The following is a 22,066-nucleotide window of genomic DNA, read 5'->3' as shown; positions in this document are numbered from 1 at the left end:
TGTATTTGAAACATCCACATAATTGTAAATAGTACCACAGTTGCACACATTTGTAAATAGTTTGCGAAATTGTTTTGTCAAATTGTTACACTGTTGAATGGAAATAAACGTATTTTGCAATCAAAAAACACTTTTTCATTGTTGGTGAAAGCGTTTTACAGAAGTAAAGCACTATTTAGGTGTTTGTGGCATCATTCATGGACAAAAAGAAGTGTACAATTCACTAGAGTGCATGAAATAACATCGTTTCACAAAAAGCTCTTTTTCTCCGTTTTTTTGTTTCAAAACAGAGAATTTCGGTGAAAGTAACCATTTTCTATTGTTGATTACTGAAGAACGGAATAAGGTAGAAACAAACTTTTTTTTCTGATGAAAGCTGAGAGTCCAATCTTTCATTTGGTAGTATGTGTGTTTCCATAGTCCAAACACAACATTTTCTGTGGACCTTGAAAGATCACTCAAAATGCTTAAATCGGCTGGCACTGGCGACAACCCGTTTTTGAAAACGTCTGGCAGTCAAAGAGTTAACATATTTGGTCGGCAAATGACTTCAACACAGCGTCTTCTGTGTATTTCCCAAAAACTTTGTCTATTAAGTATGCATAAATACAGTAGGAAACAGTTCCTCATTTACAAGTTCTTATCTTATCAAAATTCTGATACATCAATAGGTCAAAAGTAGTTCAATGTTTCAAATGCTGATACTAGCCCTTAAAAACTCAACTCAACGAGCACAAATGGGAGATTATTGAAAAAAGCAGCGTGGGCAGTAGAATAGATTGTGTACTTTAGATGTCTATTGTTTTTGTTATGGATTATTTAGAGACTTTTGAAGGGCTCATTCCATGCTTTCTATATATATATATATATATATATATATAAAAAAAAAAAACACACACACAAAAATGGCTGCCAAGTTGCCACTGAGGTAGCAGACCAGCAAAGGGAGATTCTTAACCTTTACTGATTTTTAGATCATGCTACCTATCACTATAAATCGCTAGCATAAAAAGACAAACACAGCTATTATTTGTAGTCCATCCATCCATTTCCTAAACCGCTTATCCTCATTAGGTTTACATGATTTTTATGCGATTTAAAACACTCACTATACCGCAGTACTTAACCCCACAATAGATGATGCAACTTATGGCAAAAATTCCCTAGAGAAGTTTAAAGATAACACAATTCCTTAAGGACGAGAAATCTAATTGGTCCAAGGGATCCGGCATTACGACAGCATTTGTGTATGCGTTTTACAAGGCATTACGCTGTTAAAAATAGGGACAAGCGTTAGTCTCGGCAGAGTACTTGACATCTCAATTCCCCACACAAACTCAGCCGCATGGAGTCACACGGCACATTCCTCTGCAGCTTTTTGCAATCTTCTGCAAATCACTAAGAAACCCTTGTGGTGACTCACTTGAATACACAGCACCGTTGTAGGCTCCGTGCTAGGTGTTGTTAATGTGGACCCTAAGTTTGTTTAGCATGCGGACGTGTCAATTCAAGTGTAAACACGTTTTTCACGGCAATATGCACTCGAGCACAAACACGAACAGAGATGCGACCCTAGTGGCCGTAAAGGACGTCACATTCAATCTCATCACATTTCTCCACTGACGCTTGATGTATCAATTTTTAAGCAGCTGGCCTCAACTAACGCCTGGATAGCATACAGACACACACACATTGAGTGCTACTTTGCTTCGGGAGCCGTAGCACTCAAGGGGTACGAGGAGGGTTCCAGCTAGAAAGCCCGTTGCTATGGTGACCATTATGGCGCTCATCTCCTGGGGGGCCACCAGGCTTTACAACAACGTCCCTCCCAAAAGAATACACACACACACAGAAGCATTTGGTCGCACATTCAGTACACATCGTGCCCACCCAACACCACCACCACACACACACACACACACACACACACACTTTTCTCCCTTTTCAGTGGTCCTGATGGCGAGCCAATGTTTGCCTTGAAGCAATTGTCTTTAGAGGGCCAGGAAAGGAGCAATTAACAGTCCAACTAGCGCCAGAGTCTGGAGTAGACAAGCGAGCACACAGTCTCAGCAACCACCTGTTTGGCTGTAATTAGAAAGTATTGACCGAGAGCTATTGGCTTTGTGCTTGTGTGCGTTTGTGTATTTGCTTATAAATCTCCACAGGACTGCTAACAAGTCCTTTCCTAGTCGGCGGGACACTTAGAACCGGTGGCATTTGCGCAGGCAAACTCAATGCCACCACCATGTAAACATACTAAAGTGTACAGTTTGAATAAGTACTAGGGGTGTGGCAAAAAAAAAAAACGATTCTCATTTAGTACGATTCAGAATCGATTTTAAATGTCCCCAAATGGATTTTATTTAAACTATTTTATACTGTCTTGCCTTTGTCTGTGTGTGCCTTTATTTGGAGCGCTGTTCCTGTTGTACCCGGTTTGGCCACTGAAGGGCAGTGTGGTTCCACGCGGATTAATACACTGTTAGAGAGTAGAAGGAAAAAGTCACGATCAAGTTATTCCAATAAAAGTTGTTTTTTTTCCAGCGTGGAGCCGTTCTTTTGAGTGATAAAAGTGCCGCGAGTAGCGTGCTAATTAGCATTAGCGAGCCAAAGTGGAGTAAATCATTAAAATTCCTTGGACATCTATAGATTGAAGCAAAAATAATTGTCAATCAAATCATTTTGAATCGAAAATCGTTCTTAATCGGAAATTGATTCTGAATTGAATCGCAGACCCAAAAATTGGAATCGAATCGATTCGTGAGACATTCAAAGATTCCCACCCCTAATAAGTACAGTACACTATATTTTAGCCTGTCTCGGTAAAAAGAACAGGATATTGGGTATCTCGACTTACAAGGGACTTGACTGTTTTGTTTTTAGATACGAGGTGTTGCTTAGCCAATTTTTTGTCTTGTGTTGCAAGCAAACAAATTGACATTGCATCTCTATTTGAAAATTGTGTATTTGACCAAGCCGCACTACTTTGCCATATGAAAGTCTGCTAGCTTAATGCTAATACACAATGCAACATGCTGTAGCTGGTCTGACTTGATTTAAACCCTTTTAAGCAATGTGTGTTTGAACACAAATGTCATGTAGACAGACAATACAACAATTCTGACAGGCACATGTTCTTTACCTTCTGTGCAAATTGACTAAAATACAGGTTATGCAGCTTACTGAGTCACTATTTGTACTATGCGTGTCTATATAATACTGCCCCCTGGTGGCCGAGGTATGTACATACACCACAAGGAGCACAAAGTGCTTGTTCGCAGAATGAATTAAACTAAAAGCACCACCGTATTTGCAACTCATAAATATAGTGCCAACAAAATTACAGAGTTGTGTGGGTATTTGATTATTGAGTAGCAGCTATCATAGATTGTCTACAGAGAAATATTAACTCTTTCACTGCCAGACGTTTTCAGAAACGGGATGTCGCCAGTGCCAGCCGATTTAAGCATTTTGACTGATCTTTCAAGGTCCACAGAAAATGTTGTGTTTGGACTATGGAAACACACATACTACCAAATGAAAGATTGAACTCTCATCTTTCATCAAAAAAAAAGTTTGTTTCTACCTTATTCCGTTCTTCAGTAATCAACAATAGAAAATGGTTAGTTTCACTGAAATGCTCTGTTTTGAAACAAAAAGCGGAGAAAAAGAGCTTTTTGTGAAACGATGTTATTTCATGCACTCTAGTGAATTGTACACTTCTTTTTGTCCATGAATGATGCCACAAACACCTAAATAGTGCTTTACTTCTGTAAAACGCTATCACCAACAATGAAAAAGTGTTTTTTGGTTTCAAAATATGTTTATTTCCATTCAACAGTATAACAATTTGACAAAACAATTTCGCAAACTATTTACAAATGTGTGCAACTGTGGTACTATTTACAATTATGTGGATGTTTCAAATACAGTTTTTCTTTTTGTAAAGCTCCCATGCGTGCAAGGAGACGCAGCAGGATTTGCACAACAGATTAGTTTCACTTGCGATGGCTCCTTTCGCGTGCATACGTTACACTTTCTTGACGGCCTTTTTTCCGGGGAATAGCAAGTAGCAGACTGTAGCCGCCACTCCGATGAATATGCATTGGACTCGGGGCACTCTTCGTCGTCCGATTGAACGTCCGCCTGAGCGTGCTCGGTTGTGCTCCGCGTTTTCCGGTGTTAGCATCGCTAGCTGGTGAACCTTTTATGACGTCCTCATAGCCGCCGCGTCAACGCTTGCAACTTCAGCGTCAACCTCGGAGTCACCATCATCATCATCGATGATGATCATCGTCGTCATCAATGTGCTCTTTAGCGTTGGTCGATGCCTTTCGTCTTTGAAAAAAATTCCCAAGTGTGAGCTGCTTGAAACCGGTCGCCATTGTTCACTTCTTCAGCCATCTAGCTCCGCCTCACGTCTTCTACTGCCGCGTCAATGCTTCCAACCTCGGAGTCACCATCATCATCATCGATGATGATCATCGTCGTCATCAATGTGCTCTTTAGCGTTGGTCGATGCTTTTCGTCTTTGAAAAAAACTGCTCGAGCGTGAGCCGCTTGCAATCGGTCGCCATGTTCTCTTCCCTTCCCCAGCCATTGTCCCCTCTAGCCCCGCCTCACGTCTTCTACTGACGCCTACCCAATCTTGTCAAAAGAGAGTCATTGCTGCCATCTAGGGGCCAAAAATAGTCATTAGGCTAACTAGATCTGCTTGAAACTTTCACCACAGCTGCCCAAGGCTTCCCTCCACCCGTTTAAAAAGATAAAATAAAAATTGGATGACGGCGGCCCTCCGTAGGTTTTTACTTGACGTCTTTTAACGTCCATGGCAGTCAAAGAGTTAATCAAAAAAGTTGACTTCGTTTTTTATTAAATAAACTGTAAATAATGACATTAATTTTATTGCTCATAGACTTCTGTGTTTGCTTTGAGCCAAATATCGTTGCCTGGCGGAGTTGGCATGGGCCAGCTTTTCAAAAGCTTTGTTCACTTCTTTTAGACAGAAAACTACCGAATCAACAGTGCCCCAGGTAGTGAGTGGGGCATTGTATTGTTTCCAAACATGATTTACCAATAATCAATTCCACACCATCAACCTAATTCGTTCTGCTTCCTCTTCAAACTGCAGTTAGCCGAATATCCATTTTGAGGCTTGAACATGCTGGAGAAAAAGCCATTTGGCAGGCGTGTGTATCCGTGTGAACTTTTTTTCCACCCCAAAAATTAACTGGGGAGCAAATGAAGGCTTTACTGCGTGCAGATTAAATTTGATACGGGTGCTTTTTAAGACTGAAGATTTGTGTTTGAATAAATCAGAACAATGCTTTGATTCATTTGTTATTCATTTTCGGATATTAAATTGTTAATGTTTATTCCCCAATACACTTTTATAATAATTCTAAGCACTTTTCATTTACTGTTGGGCTGGTGGTTTTCATAAGACTGAATAAATATGAATAAACGTAAATGATATTGAAAAGACAATCATTAAAACGATCCAGTTCCCCATCCACATTCAACTTGAATTAATAAGCACAACTGTGAAGTGACTTGCAGGCAAAGCACATGATAGGAAGTTAATAACCTTTACAGTCATTTATCAAGCAAAAGCAATATTAACTTGAGAGCAGCGGAACAAGCAAAAACTGACATTTCATCACCTTTTTTCAGCTAATATGGCTTTGCCGTTAACAACATTCTGCTGCTTTTAAGCACCTCCAGATGTCCCTTGACACAGAGCAGCTTTATAGTTTCAAAGAAATTGTGTTTCTGGAGCTTTAACAAATGCACTCTGGTTTCATCTTACTTTAAAGCACAATTTACAACTGATAAATATGTCTCCTTTGCTGCTTTATGTTGCATATCCCAGCTAGTAGCTCTTTTTGTCCGCTTGCTGTATGGTATAGGTTCCGTCAGGAACCCATCTGGAACCTATCCCAGCTGACTTTGGGTGAAAAGGCCAAGTACACCCTGGACTGGTTGCCAGCCAATCGCAGGGCACATATACTGGTAGACAAACAGCCATTCAGACTCACATTCACACCTAAGGGCAATTTAAAATCTTCAATGAAGCTACTGCACATTTTTGGTGAATGTGGGAGGAAGCCTGAGTACCTGCAGAAAATACATGCAAGCATGCGAAAAACATGCTCGGATTTAAGCCACATCAGAACTGTGAGACAGATGTGTTAAACAAGGGATGGGCAACTGGGGGTCCATGGGCTGCATGCAGTTGAGTGGCCCCTTGATTATTTTGATTAATTAAAAAAAAAAAAAGAAGGAAAATTTGATTTAAAAAAATATATATATAACATTTTATTATTATTAATATTAGTATTATTAACAAAAAAAAAAAATCAAAAAAAAATACTGGTTAACTTTTTATTCACGAAAAACTGACGGTAAATGGGATAAATTTATAAAAAAATATTTACAAACTACAAATTTGTGAGTCCTGAACTTCAAATATGTATCAATTTATGTATCAACAGCTTTGAGTTGTAATTAGGGATGTAACAATATCCAAACATATCATGATATGAAGGTCACGATACAATAATTATCACAATATTGCGTGGAGGTTGGCGATTAAAAATAAAGTCACAATATTGTAAAAAAATTAGCTCATACTAAAAAAACACACAATGTTGTGCTTTTGTACATAACAACAATGCATATAAACAACCTACAATCTCTAATAACACTTAATATTGAGACACTTACTTGCTAACGTACGCACACATTGAGTTCCTCCACATATTGACTCGCTTCACAAGCACATTACGTTCCCTTTCATCTGACCATTAGTGTGGATTTTAAGCATAGAAGGGCCAAAACATGTCTTGTGAAAATTAAACTGCACTAAAAAACTAACCACTCGAGGGTGCTAGAACTGCACGAATGGAAATCAACCTGACTTCTTTAACAGATGTGCTGCTTTTAATATTGTGACATGACAATATTGTGGCAGTTTTGATATCGCAATATCACAATATTGCCACTATCGTTACAGCTCTAGTTGTAATATCACCATTAACCACTAGATGACAGACATGTCTTAGTTGCACTTTCACTGGGTCTTATACTGCCCTATATATACTACATGAGCAGGCCTAATACTGTTTTTTTTTTTTTTTTTTTGCTGATTTGGTTAGAATGATGAAACAGTGCCACAATAATCAAATTTTGAGTGAGTTGAAATTTATTTTTTTTTTCAATGCTGGTTTGGCGTTCAACGGTATTATGCTGTCCTTAAATGGAAATTTGTATGCAAGAGAGCCTTATGCACTGAAAAAAAGTGATTATTTTGTTTGCTTCAAACCCTTTGTTGTTGGGTTTTATACATTCATTGAAAAATGTCATATGAAAAATGAAATATATTAGTAGCACATATTTTGTCCATATATCTAAAATAGCATTTTTGTCATACATGTGTTTAGGAAGTGTGTGGTCCCAAGTAGCCCCCCAAAAAGCACTGGTGAAAAATTGTGTCCACCACTAACATTTAAGTTGCCCATCCCTGTGTTAAACACTCTCCCACCGTGCCACAGTTTTGACAATGATTCCCTATAAGTCAATTTAACATGAAGAGAGAACCCTGGAGAAAGCAAAAAAAAAATCTTATTTTTCAAATATGGTGGAGACAGGCGGGCTGTTCCCTCCTCAATCAGAGCGTGCTTGTCCTGAGTAGCTCTACTACATCATATCTAAGAGCTATCGATTGGCATAAACACAGGGAGTCTCTCTGGTGACCAGATAAATATTTAATAAGACACTGGATCTGAGGCCATTCTTTGTCGTTAGGAGAAACATACTCACGCCGCCGCATCCGCACACAGCCCCTGATCTCACCAAAAGAAAATCATTGGGCATTTACTGGCACAATAGCTTGTCACATGGGTGATACCTTAATTAGGCGCCAAGCAGTACATTTCAATTCAGCTCGCCACAGCAACATTTGTGAGAGTCAACAATGATCCAAAGTTAATTGGCAAGTGTGTAGCCATGATGAAGTGTCAATAGTATGTAAGTAGGGTATGTGATGTATGTGAACTCTAAAAACAGTTGGGACAAAAATAACCCAACTATGGGTCAAAAATGGGCCGATCCTCTATTTGGGTCAATTTGACCCAATTTTGAGTCAAGAAATGGGTCTTTTTAGTGTAAAACAAGTCATAAATATTGGTCAGATCCTTTACTTGGGTCAAAAAATTGGGTCATTTTGTATAAAACAAATCAGAAAGTTGGGTCAAATTGACCCATAAAGTGGATCGGTCCATTTTTGATCAATAAATGAGTTACTTTTGACCCAACTGTTTTTAGACTGTGATGTGTGTAAATGGACTATAACGGAGGAGGCGGGACTTCCGACTTCCGTGTTTTCACCCATCAACTTTGTTTCCGTTTCCGCCTTTTTGCCCCTCGGTTGCGCGTTCCCGTCGACGGGTGCGAGGCTGCGATGTGTGTAGTGTCTGTCTCAGTGTCCGAAGCATTTCAGATAGCTGAGACGCCGCCAACGAGCGGGAGCGCGCGGTTGAGGGGCGCAGGGGTGGGGGTGCGAGTGTTGGAACGCGGCCAGCAGTGGCCGGAAACGGCACTGATGTGTAAAAGTCGGAAGTCCGTGGCCTCTACGCCATTATGTGACATCACAGCAGCATGTTTGAGATACCTCCTTGTGTCAATGATTATTTCAACGTTTATTTTATTACATTTCCTCCATGATAGTTGTTCTTTAGTTAATTATATCTTACACTGCGGGAGCCCACTTAACACATCATTATGGCAGGTGGAATATTGGTGGAGCCAATGAAGTTCTGTCTTGAGCAGGCGGCGTAACATAAGTGTAATAACGTTAATTGAAATTCATAAAAAAAAAAATCATCATGAAAAACAAAGGACGACACCACACATTTTGTAATCTTCTGTTGACGTGTGTTCTGTATGTTAATAGTTCAACACACAGGCAAGATTCGTTTGAGAAAAGGCACATCTTAGAAGTAAATAATCCCTACAGTTGACACATATTTTACATTTAAAAAAAAAAATCTCATGACAAACCACCAAGCAAAAATTGCCTAAAAAATGGAGGCTCTATTTACTGAAATAATGATGATTTTGTCTCAGTGTATTTCCAAATGTACAGCGTGAAACCTTGGGCCTGTTTAGGTGAACACAGCACTATTATTCTGTTAAATGAATGTACACAAGTAGCTACACACGTTCATTGTACCTTCCGCCATTTAGCAGAAGACCGTTTTAGCCGAGGCTGATGAACAACAATATATTATTACTATTAAGTAAATGATACTTTTCAGACCAATTAGGTGGAATTGATTTATCCCTGGCACACCTGATTATCTCTCACAGTGCACTAATGTGCTGCGACAAAGTGGCTGGGAATCACTGCTCTATAGCATGAACCGATCAACAGACTTCAGTGTCGCTAGCTCCAACACTTAAATATCTGACCACTGTGATTAGTTTCGAGCACCTTCACAATCCATCTAAATACAGACAAAAGGAATCATGGATTATAGCATACTTTATATTTACATATTTCATCTATTTAATTTTATTGAAATCATACTGTTTTAAAAATATATTTAGATTTCTTAAAATCAACATGAATCTGTGAATTACAAAACATGAAACCTATGAATCAAGGCTCGATCTGTTTTGTTTTGGGGTTGGGTTTTTTCCCTTTGCGGAGCAGTTTTGCAAAACAGTGATTTCATTTGAGGAACAACTTTAGAAGTTAATTCCATGGATTTGAAGCAATGGTTTCATTAAACAATATGAATATGACAAATAACTAATGAACAATTGTTTATTTTTTTTGTTTTTTTTATTTTTATTTCTTCAATTCACATTGTCTATAACAGCAAACTGTATTTTCTCGTCTAGAAACTAAGCTGAATTGATGAGAAAAAAAACAAAAACATCTACTGTAATATAATTTTGAGGACATTTATTGTGCAGACTTCAAAAGTTGAAATCAAAACTCAAGACTCTATTGTGAAAACAAACAAATAATGTTACTGATATTATAAATATTTTATGCTATATTAATACATTTGTAACCTTATTGGCCACTCCTGGCTGACGCACAGCATAGCGTACGCATTTCTGGTTCTGGATCTGTCTAGCGCAGGGGTGCTCAAGTTCGGCCCCTATCCAGCCTGTTTTCCATGTTTCTCTCCACTAACACACCTGATTCATGATCAGGATCGTTATCAGGCTTCTGCAAAGCTTGCTGATTAGCTGATCATTAGATTCAGCTGTGCTGCAGGAGGGAAACATGGAAAACAGGCTGGATAGGGGCTCTCGAGGACCGATCTTGAGCACCCCTGGTCTAGCGATTCCAGACACTTATTAATGTGCCTGCTATTTTGTTGTTTAATTGTGGTTCCAGTCAGACATTTGTGAAAAGTTATTACTCTAAGCACTTAATTCTGGTGTAAAAGTCTTAGGTTAACTGGGCAATTAGCATGGCTTCTCCATCTTTCCTTCAAAAGAATGATACTTGTCAGAAGAAAAGTTTAGCTTATGCACAGCGACGGAGGTGATGATTACTGACTTAAGAGTGACTCTGCAACGTGGTTAGCCACAGCAGTAACCAACCGACGGCCATTGCTACTTGTAGCTAGCAGGTGCAGCATAAGTAGCATCAAGCTACTCGATCTTTAACCTCTGGCACGTTTACACGTTAACTTGTGTGCGTCCATCCCAGTAAAGTTTTTTATGACTGTCTAGGCATTCGATTCTCCGTTTTTATTACGAATTCTCATCGTTCTACAGCCTAGTTTCCGTAGCTTAACTTCTCATCTCGAGTGTGACTCTTTTGTGCATGTGCGAGGTTGTTTTTCGCGCGTCTGTCTTTTCTTAACTGTGGCGAGGCATTAATCATAAGGGAACGGCGTCAGGTAGCGGGTATCCCATGAGAGAAAAGAGGGCGGCAGAAGAAAGAACAGGCACTATGGAAGCGACATCAAGTGGGATGAGGTAGAGCAGCAAGGCGAAAAAGATTGGGGGAGCAAAGCGCTGCTCGAAGACGCCAAGTTTTTACACAGACTTTGATCAGGCACTTGTTGGGATGCCAGGCCTGGCAAGAGCAAGGACGCTCCGGATCAGACGCCCCGGGAGAATAGATGCTAGCCCACCCTACTTCTACAGCTCAGCCAAAGCACACACACACGCACACAGTGCACCCATTATCTTGGAAGATGACGGCAAGGAGGAAAGAGGCCAGAAAGTCTTCCCTTGGAGAATATTCACTCCACGTCCTTCCCTCTCCTTACCTTGCCTTTACTTTTGTTTTCCCTTCTTTCTTTCTTTTTTTTTTTTTTTTTTTTTACAAACAGCGCGTCTCCTGTTCCAGCATTCTCTGGGGTCTTTTGGGGATTGCGCTGGTGGACCTTGCTCCCAATATGATGAATGTTTTGCCTAAAAATACATCCTGCTCACGAGCGAGCGCGGCATCCAGGTGGAAGAACTTACCTCCACTTTGAGAAATCACACTGCTTTTAGGCCACATTTCCATCCCTCTCTCTGCAGGTTAACTACTACTGCCTTGCATATATGTCGGCCGTATGTGTGTGTGAAAGTGTGTGCGGGGATGCGCATTAGTGCGATAATTTACAGCTTTCCTGGGATGAGTGGATTGTACCTTGATTAAATCCGTGACCTTCACCACCGGCACAAGCAATCAGCAGGCACACAGACGCACCTACACACAAACACATTAGCGGCATACTTAACACACAAGTGTCGGTCGGGCACGCTAACATACAATCAGTGCCAGGTGGATTCTGTCGCATCAGTGGTCCAAGTTATTCTGGTATTCTGCAGACAAATATGCATAAGCACACTCATGGGGAGGGTGGGGGTGAGTCAGACACCCTCATTTTCATTACATGGATTTGGTGGACTGTGTTACTATTTACCACAGAGGAAGTGTATGCTTAGAAGGGCGAAATACTAGACCTATGAATGTATAAAAAACAATTTGTATTTCGATTACCAAAGAGGAATGTTAATGCCTGCACAAAATGACTAATATGCAGCCAGAGCCAAGCAGTAGTCACGTTCTGTTACTGCTGCGGCTGTGTTTCTGTGCCTTCCCGTTAGCCTGAAGAGCCGGCGCTCATCCAAGAGTAGTGACAGTTGCGACGCTGTTGGGCTGTGTTTTGTACAGTACGACCCCCGCGGTCTTCCTGCCTGATGCAAAAAGATCTCACGTAGACCGAATGCCACAATGCGTTAAATCAGACTCTTGTTTTCGTGTCCGTTGCCATGGGTGCTGCACGACACATCGCATGATCCGTCAGTTACTCGAGTAGTGCCTTTGCCGCACCACAACTCCTCGTTTGTGTGCCCTTGGCCACTTTTGTCGTGTTTGGCTCTTTTTTTCAGTGTGTTTCAAGGACTAAATAACAGCGTAACCATATTTGGTCATTTACGTGGGTTCTCCTCGCCAACTGTGAGATACAAAATAATTACTATAATGATTAAAATGTGTTTTGAAATATATTAGAATGACGTTAAAAGACGATTTAATTGTATTTAACACAATGTGTAAAAACATATTTTTTTTAATGCTTTGTCCTTCACTCCCAAAAACGTATTTACACATTTTATTTAAAGTTTTTTTTAATGCAAGAGGATACAGAAGGCTTTAAGAGCATGAAGATGTGGCTTATAGCAATGGTAGTTATTTAAAAAAAAAAAAAAACGCCAGCAGTTGGCAGCAGAGTATAAGAGATTAGCCAGAGCCATGATGCAATAAGCTCTTTTTGTCAGTGTTTTCACCAGGAATTTGAATATGGATGAAACTTTGCTATACAGGGAGTCCTCTCGTTACGAACATCCGAGTTACGAACATTCGCAGATACAAACAAAGGCGGACTGATGTCCATAAAAGCTCTTATTTTGCGTGCAAGTTAATATTGAAGTGCTCGCCAGATCATACATTACAGTACAGTATTGTACTGTAGTGCCCCTCTCTGCCACAATCCCGCCGAGTAGCACCACGCCATTCTCTCTGTCCGGCAATGAACGCCGCCCGACACAGCCTGGAGCCACGGCCAGTGACCGGCCACGGCGCACACACTCTTCATGCACTCGATATTGGCACCACACTGTGAGTACATTTCAGAGGCTCTCCTGGAGACTATTCATGAAAAGTAGCCAGCCCTCAGTCGTCTTCTGTATCGGCATAGTAGCAAAATGTACAATATCTCTTCAGCTTCGAAATCAATTCAATCTGACTCGGCGGTCGATATATATATATATATATATATATATATATATATATAGCCATCCATCCATCCATTTTCTTAACCGCGGGGGGCGCTGGAGCCTATCCCAGCTGGCTTCGGGCAGTAGGCGGGGTACACCCTGAACTGGTTGCCAGCCAATCACAGTATATATATATATATATATAATATATATATATATATATCTGTGTCAATTGTCAAATGCCATTTTTAAATATGTCGCAGGTCACTGAAAAATGGATGGTGGGCTGCAAATGGCCTCTGAGCCGTAGTTTGGACATCAGCATGGCCGCTGCCTCTTTTTGCTAATGTGTGTACCGTCCGGGGAAAAAAAAGTGCCACATGATCGAGACAAATTACCCACACTGCCACTCGAAGTCAGATTACAGCCCGCCTCTTTTTGCCAATGCATGTGCCATCCAGGGAAGCGCCACATGGTCGATTGTGTCGAAAACGAAAACTTGCCGTTGGAATGGAAAAAGCGAAAGTATGGAAGAAGTCTCGCAATACTCGTCGCAAAATCATGGTGTTTAAGTAGTGATAACGGTGCCGTCTTCTCTCGATTCAATCGCCAAATAAATGTGGTTTGAAAGCGTGCACTCTTCCACTCATGATAATTTTCAGGTCGCCATCTGGGCAAATGGTACTGTAAACTGAGTTTAGCTGATGCGGTTTTTAGTCGTCATTGGCAAGCTGGCGAACGCTAAATCTCAGTCAGCCCTGTTTGCAATTGGAACAGCTGTGTACTCGTCACTGTCATGTTATTTTCATGAAAAAAAAAGGGCCGTCAAGAAATCATTTTGTCGTCTTTGATGCCCTGAATTGAGCATTATCATCCCCATGGAATTGTTCCTCCTTATTGATTGTTATGTCCAATGAGTGGACATTTGATTTTTCTATTTTCTTTTTCTTCATATTCTAGATTCAACCAACTACAAGTAGTAAACACGAGTTGTTGCAACATTTCTGTCATTTAAAGCAGCATTTGTTTGCCTTTGTGACTGATGTTTATTGAACATCATCTGCGCCTTAGTAACTTTATGTTTGTATTTTTCTCCTGTCCCCAGCGTGCAGACCGGGAACCTACAAGGCCTCAGCCACAGACGCCTACTGCAACAAATGTCCTCCTCACAGCTCGTCCCCGCAGGAGCAAGCCACCGAGTGCATTTGCGAGAAAGGCTTCTACCGAGCCGACAGCGATCCACGCTCCATGGCGTGCACGCGTGAGTGAACCTTATGCAGAAATATGAAGAAATAAAACACACACCAACACACACATACAGATGAAAGTTAATTTCATAGCATGCTGCACCAAACTGCGGCTTTAAGTTACAACTATTGGATTACATTAAATTTAATTAGTTTGTAATGTGTTCTTGTAAGGATTTACAGTGCATGACAGCTTTCCAATTTATGTTTCCAAATAACCCATGCGTGCCGTTTCCCTTTTCCTTCAGCTTTGCCTGTTCAACACACCTGACGCACACATGAAACACCCATGCATCCATGCGTGTTAGCTGAGTGCTTGTAGGTCACTGTGCCGTGAGAACACATGAGGCTGATACTCTTATCACAAGCACGTAGGAAATTTCTTGACCTTTCCGTCTCACACGCACATACACGCACCGCCAAAGGGATTTAACTGTCCAATAAGCAGGGAGGTGAGGATGAGGAGGGAACACTACACGCAAAGAGTTGAATTGAGATAGACGGAAGGATGTGCGAGGGGGAGGCGGGAAAGGACAGTGACACGATGACAAAGACTGAGAGAGAAGAAGAGCACGAACCTTCTGCACGGAAACACCCCAGAGCGCACACTTGCAGCGCAGACCCATTATCAGGTTATGCTAGATTACACTCATTAATCGTTGTAGCAGGTGAGATGTGACAGGTGTTATCAGCTGAAAATGACTAATGCCTCCTTCAAATATGTATGTTCCCCTAAATGGGAACGAGGAAGGAGCAGGGGAAGAGGGGAAATGGATCAAACAAGGAGAAAAGGTGAACATATAAGTCACGGGGAGGCATGTGAAATGACACTTAAGACAGGGGAAAGGAAATGTGGGGAATCGCAGTGTGGAAAACAGGCACATGATCTCAAATGATGATGATGGACAGTTATGTATGGCCGAGGGAAGTGGGGCATGCGGAAAAGAAAATGATGGAATTAGCAGGATAAATCAGTATGCTCTTCTGACAGATTTATTACAGACAGCTTCAATTATCCCCTGCATGGTCTCCGATTCCGGTCGCAGAGCTTTGAGAACCATTTTAACCTTTACTTTGACCTTCAGTTTGACCTTGTAGTCTATGCGACCTTGAGTTAAACTTTCCTGGAATTCAAACCCCTACATATGAGCTAGGGGTATAACAAAAAACGTTTTGAACCGGAAAATAGTTTTGGAATTTAAAAGATGCGCGTGCATCGAATCAAATCATTCCGTTTCGAAATATATAGCGATATGTATTGAATCGTCTCTTAATGGAGAAAAATATTTTAAAAAGAAATGGCACTTTTATTTCATTTATTTATTTTTTCTTTTCTTCTTTTTCATTTTTTTAATTGAAAGCTTAGTATTGTTCATTCGGTAATCTTATCGATTTGACATGTCATCATTGTTGCTCTTCTTTTTTCCTTTATTTTTTTTGCGGGAGTATATGCATGTGTGTGTGTATGTATGTGTGCGTGTGTGTGAGTGTGTACTCATTAATTCACTTAAAACCTATAAAAAATCTCATACCATTGACCTACACCGAATACTTCAGAGTACAGCTAGTCGTGAGGTTGTCAGGAGACCCGAGGAAGGATCAAAGAAAAGAAAGGAAAGTGAAATCCAGCACCGACCAGACATCGTCTACTACCCACCGGGTTACCAACCAGAATCTTTCACCAACCCCAGAAACATCTCAATTCCCAAAAATTAGGGTGACCTCAAGAGACCAAAGGAAAGACTGAGGAAAGGAAGGAAGGATAGACGAAGCAGAGTGAGATCCACAGACATCAGCCTCCACCGATTCAACAACCACAGGAAGAAGCAGATTGTGTTTGAATTTAGGTAGATGCTGGTGTGGTGGATCTGGCATGCATGAAAATCTCCACCAGAGAGGGGAGCCGTCGACCCCAGCCAGGACAGAGCAAGCACAACCCCCACAGGGCCCCCCAGGCCACGGCAGCGCCAAGGCACAACCTCCGGGCCCCGCAGGGGCCACCGGTTGGAGAGCAAACCCAGGAGCCAGGAGCGCCCCCCAATGGGCAAATGGCACTTTTACAGTACAGACAAGTTCTTTCAAATGACAAAAAAAAGTCATAGCATCATACCCGGTTGAACTGAGCCAATTCATCTCAAATCGAATCGTAGTTAAACTGAATCGAATTGTTCCACTTTTTTTTTTTTTCCACAGAAAAGCAAGCGAGCCAAGCAACAGCTGTCCAACTACTCTTACTAGCCAGGCACTTGATGCTAACGCTAGCAATTAGCTACCAGGCACGAACGCCGGCGACTTGTACCGTATCGTGCAATGACGGCGTAATTAACTTGCGGTTTCTTCACGTCCTAAATTTGCTATTTAATATACTTGCATTATGCAATGGTTGCATTATGATAATGGTGGTAGAAAATATGTCATTTCAATAAAAACGTCAATAATGCAAGCCGAAATGTTAAAGGGAAGTAGTCAGGCTGGCATTCACGCCACCATGCAGGCAGACTTCAAAGTAAAATCCACCAGGGCTGTTGCATTGATGTCAATGTATTATTTGGTCAGCTTTATTTTAAAGTTTGCTTTAGCGTAGTGGCATGTGTTTGCGCCTTTGCGGCTTCCCTGACATGTCTGAATGGTCAGCCCAGCTGGCACACACACACCGAGAGGAACTAACTCGTTAACATACATTTTAATCTTTTTGTTTTGGTTGGAGAAGCAAGTCAGAGTGAAGTCACAAGTCATTGTTGGTAAAGTCCAAGCCATCAATATATCAGTGGTACCTGCAGCTACATGTTCTCAACAGCAGCTAGCTTTCTTGTGTGCTTTTCTGAAAGTTTTGATATGATCTCAAACTTTGTTTCAAGGTGCATCAAAAAGGAAGCGTGGTACTGCCAATGTGGAGTCAACACTTTTGACTGAAAAATATGTTCGAACATATTTGTAAATATGTTCATACATATTTAAATGCATTCAAACACACTCGTAGGCTAAATGCTAAAAATGTGCATTTTCGCCACTACATTTAAACGCTGGGCACTTCTGTCTTACGTCGCTTCCCGTAGTTGACGACGCCCACTTTTCGCCAATATTCTGCGAATGCTTTATGACGCGAAGCCTCACAAAAATACACATAATGAGAGGGACCGTCTGTACTCACCCCGATTGACGTCCGTAAACATGCTTCAGTCAGTGCTCAGTCCATATATTTATTTAAGGCTCCGCGTCTTTGTGCCACCGTCGAAAGGTGGTCGCCGACAGAGAGACGGAAGCGTCCAACTCTGTTAAAACGTAAAACATTGCAAATACGTTGGAACGTATTTCATTTTAGCACATTTGTTAGTATGTTTGAATATATTTGCAAGTATTTTCAAATCTATTTAAATATGTCCTAATGTACTTGCAAAAAAAGGATACATATTTGCCAGTTAAAAATGTTGACTCCACATTGGCAGTTCCACACTTGTGTACTTCAGAGATAAATATATGGTTGATATTTGTTTTGGCACCTAAGCTGCTGGCACATTCATAGCCCAGCTCTCATGTCTGACTCACACACACCATAAGAAATGTGGCATCAGATTTTGGGTGATAATTAGCATAAATAATGAAACGACTAGCACCTCTATGTGGGAATGTGACAGTGAACCGCAAAACAGTTCAACTCAAATGTGAAAATATTACTCACTGAAATGAAGTGTCAACCTTTTAGAGTGATTGCAGTACCACTTTCCGGACTTGGTATGAAGTCTTCTAAATCAAAAGATATACCCGACTTGTAAGAAATTGACTCTCTTGGCACTTTCTATGGATCAAATGGTCATCATGTAGATTATTTATTGTCCGCAGTGTGGCACAAAACCACAAATCAGCAAGAGCCAACTGAATCCTGGCTATCAAATAATGTAGAAAATTCACTGTAGTATTTTATTCCTTCACTGTTGCAACTAAAACTACACAACCTTTTTGAAGTTATTCATTAATTAAAGTGTCTACCCTCCGGTGATTCGTTTATATGAATGATTTATTATAAGCGGCTCAAAGATCAGTTATATGCATGAAAATGATGTCCAGCATAAGAACTATCAATTTACAATTTATTACAGTCCCTAACTAATTGTGCTTTATCTATTATTCTTCACCCAGGTCCCCCATCCGGTCCGGAAAATCCGATCTCCACAGTGAACGAGACCTGCGTCACGTTGGAGTGGTCGTCCCCAAGAGACACAGGAGGACGGGGGGACATCACTTACAGCCTTCACTGCAGAAAGTGCTCTGGCGAGGGCAAACCATGTCTGCCCTGTGGAAGCAGTGTCCACTTTGTGCCACGGCAATTTGGCCTCTCGTCACCCACTGTCGTAATCACCGACCTGCAGCCGGACTCTAACTACAGTTTCATCATCGAGAGTCAGAACGGCGTGTCTGACTTGAGTCCAACCCCGAAAGGACGAGCGGTGATTAATATTACCACATCACAAACAGGCAAGTCATGTGTTACATGTTTGTACCCAATTGTGCAATAGATCACAGAGCTGACTTTTGATCGAAGCTCCAGGTCAGTTCATTCTCAGGGAATTGAATGGATCTCAACTGGACTGTTGTTCCCGTCTCATATGAGCAGGCTTCATCAGTTCATGAACAAAGTTCAGCAGGATGGTGCTGTCCTACCTATTGTAGCCTTCAGCATGAACTGATGCCTGCTCGGATAAGAGGCAAAATGTCCTTTAAGACAGAACAGGCCAGTTATGTGATCGATTCAATGTCTCAAATTCAGGTACGGATGACACCCTCTTCTTCTGTACAAACTTGGAAGTTTGGTTTTACCGTAATGATGAACCGAGCCGCAATAGGCTTCAACTGGCAAACAAACAGGTTCTCCTTGTTCATCTTCTTTGACCATAAATGGCCTCATGGTGACAGATCTACAGCTATTAAGCAAGTAAAAAACTGTCTTAACAGACTTACCGATCATTAGAGCAGCATGTCATCCAATTGGTTATGTTATTTTTCTAAGACATCAATGCAAGTGCTAGACGGTCCATATAAACATGCAGGCTAAATGCTTGGTACCTTTCCATCAAAGAACGAATGTAGCAATAAGTTTCATCCTTTGGCACAGTTTACATGTTCAAAAGGAATAGGACAAAGTAAAAAAAGTTTTCTATATAATTTTGATTTATATCGTACTACCCTATTTTTCAGACTGAGTCACACTTTTCATCGTTTGGCTGGTCCTGCGACTTAAATTCAGGTGCGACTTAATGTATATAAATAAAATTTAGAGATCGGACTGGCATGCAAATTCCTGTTACCTAGTTCGTATTGACTTTCAGTGCATTATCGCCAGAGAGGCTCCCCTCCCATTAATTTCCAAACTCAATCTATGTTTTAAAGCAATCAGCCGTTCTTGTTTGAAATGTTTTCTTTCCTTGTACTGCACTGGGCTTCGACACACTCTTAATAACCGATGGCACATTTGAACAATGCTCTCGGTTTCTGAAATGGTCGGACTAAAGCAGCGCACGCTTGAAGCGTATTTCCGAACACACCCACGACTAGTGAAAGGGGATTTGTTGGGTTAGTCTAGCTATATGTTTTTGGTTTCTGTTTTTATATATAAAAAATAAATAAATCATGATGCATTTTTTTGACTGGTGCTACTCATACTATGGAGCAACTTACAGCCAACAAGATACAGTAATACAATAGCAAATTATTCATATTATAATGTGTAACATAAAATGTATCCAAATAACAGGGCCACTTTTTCAGTGACTCGTTAGGGATTTTTGGGGGTTAATGGAAAGGAACCAACAATCTTGCCCATGTTTTCTGCATTGATCGTTTATTAATTACTCACATTGTCGCTTTTCTTGTTAATCACATGTGCATCCTACACATTGTGGATGTGTGTGAAAATTGGCGCAACTGAAGTGCATGTGACAGGGTGCTGATGACGAGAAGGGCGCGTGGGAGGTTTGGAATCCTCATTAAGATCCCCACACATGCCACTCAGCCTCATGCACTCCCACACTCATATTGCTGTATACTGTACTGTACATGCAGCATGTGCCCCAATGTGGGATGGGTGCTTAGGTCCTCAAGTTTGAGATTTTAATTAATAACGAGCAGATCATTACATAAAACACCTTATGCTCATTTAGTATGTTTCATGTGCATGTTGCAAGTACTGCTTTTAATGGCGCAGTAGCTACCATCTGATACAATCCCCCACCACCACCACCCATGGACTCAGCCCTTCCTTACCTTCAATGTGACTTATGTGTCATGCCTCACCCTCACTTCTATCTGTCTTCCTTTCCCTGCAGTGAGCGTTGTGTTGAAGGAGAGGCGCAGCAAGGACAGCGTGACCTTGGCCTGGCAAGGCCCACAGAGACCCAAAGGTGTGATAGTGGAGTATGAGGTCATCTACTATGAGAAGGTGAGAGAGAATTCATTTTTAAAAGTGCCCTACCTGTTTGTTTGGACTTGCCCCATAATAGTGAACTTTACATTTTAAAAATAGTTCTACTTTGTGGATTATATAAAAAAAAAGAGAATGTGCTGAAATATGGATCTTGGTTTCAAATGGGGACTACAGATGGAAACTACAGACGCTCCCCACCTTACGAACGAGTTACGTTCCGGACGATCGTTCGTAAGGTGAATTTGTTCGTAAGTTGCTTCAGTGCTATATTTTGTATTATAATTTATGTTTAAAGCCTATATAAGTATATTGAAGGTTTATATAAGTATGTTTAAGGCTTGTACAAGTAACCTGCATTGGTTTGTACTGAAAAAAACTTAATAAAATGGAGAGAATATGTACAGTACTGTACTGTACTACGTATGTTAGAGAGAGAGAGCGAGAGAGACACACACAGTATGTACATGTACGTAATAAGATAAATAAAATGAAGTTTAACTTACTTTTGGAAGATGTACTCGATGCTTAAGGAGATGATGGAGGAGGAGGAAGAGGAGGATTTTATATCATGAGAGATTCTTCGTCGTCGCTGGAATCGGCTTCAAAAGTTATTTCCTGCTTCATGGGGACCGGCGTTTCTTCCTCCTCCTCCTCGCCACGTTGCTCAGCCTCCAATGAGCTCTCACAGCGCCAAGCGTCGGTATTAGCGGCGGAAAGAAGCACTACGCGCAATACAAAATCTAACTTACAGCATCTCTTTCCTAACATTTTTCGACATACTGTACGCGCAGAAATGTTCGTATGTACCGTTGTTCGTAACTCGAATGTTCGTAAGTAGGGGAGCGTCTGTAGTATTGTGCTAAATCTGGTGCAGCCATGGTATGCTACTGCACACTGACCTTTTAATAAACTAAACTCAAACACTTTTACGCAAATCTGGTCACATTATTATTATTATTGTTATTATTATTATTATGTTACTTGCCATCTTGACCACTTTGGTGCTGTTGGTGGGATTTGTGATACTAAACCTGTTCCTCTCCTATGGACTTATTGGCTTTGTTGTAGCTTGAGGGCATATCAGACTTGCTGCTCTCCCTACAGCTCCCAGCATGTCAATTACTCACACATCTGTTGGACAAACCTCGTAAAACATCATCAA

General features: G+C 41.0%; 1 protein-coding gene across 1 annotated transcript in view; it reads left to right on the top strand.

The window, feature by feature from the left end:
- LOC144044976 (ephrin type-A receptor 3-like) overlaps window positions 1-22,066 on the top strand; it is a 145,095-nt gene that overhangs the window by 65,049 nt on the left and 57,980 nt on the right. Inside the window, exons 6-8 of the mRNA XM_077559721.1 lie at window positions 14,345-14,500; window positions 18,624-18,959; window positions 20,807-20,919. Coding sequence (XP_077415847.1) covers window positions 14,345-14,500; window positions 18,624-18,959; window positions 20,807-20,919 — 605 coding nt within the window. The remainder of the gene's footprint in view (window positions 1-14,344; window positions 14,501-18,623; window positions 18,960-20,806; window positions 20,920-22,066) is intronic.

This window comes from Vanacampus margaritifer, chromosome 2, assembly GCF_051991255.1.
Source record: "Vanacampus margaritifer isolate UIUO_Vmar chromosome 2, RoL_Vmar_1.0, whole genome shotgun sequence".
In the NCBI taxonomy this organism is placed as follows: domain Eukaryota; kingdom Metazoa; phylum Chordata; class Actinopteri; order Syngnathiformes; family Syngnathidae; genus Vanacampus; species Vanacampus margaritifer.
Note: the sequence above shows the minus strand (reverse complement) of the source record. Positions and strands in the feature narration are given on the sequence as shown.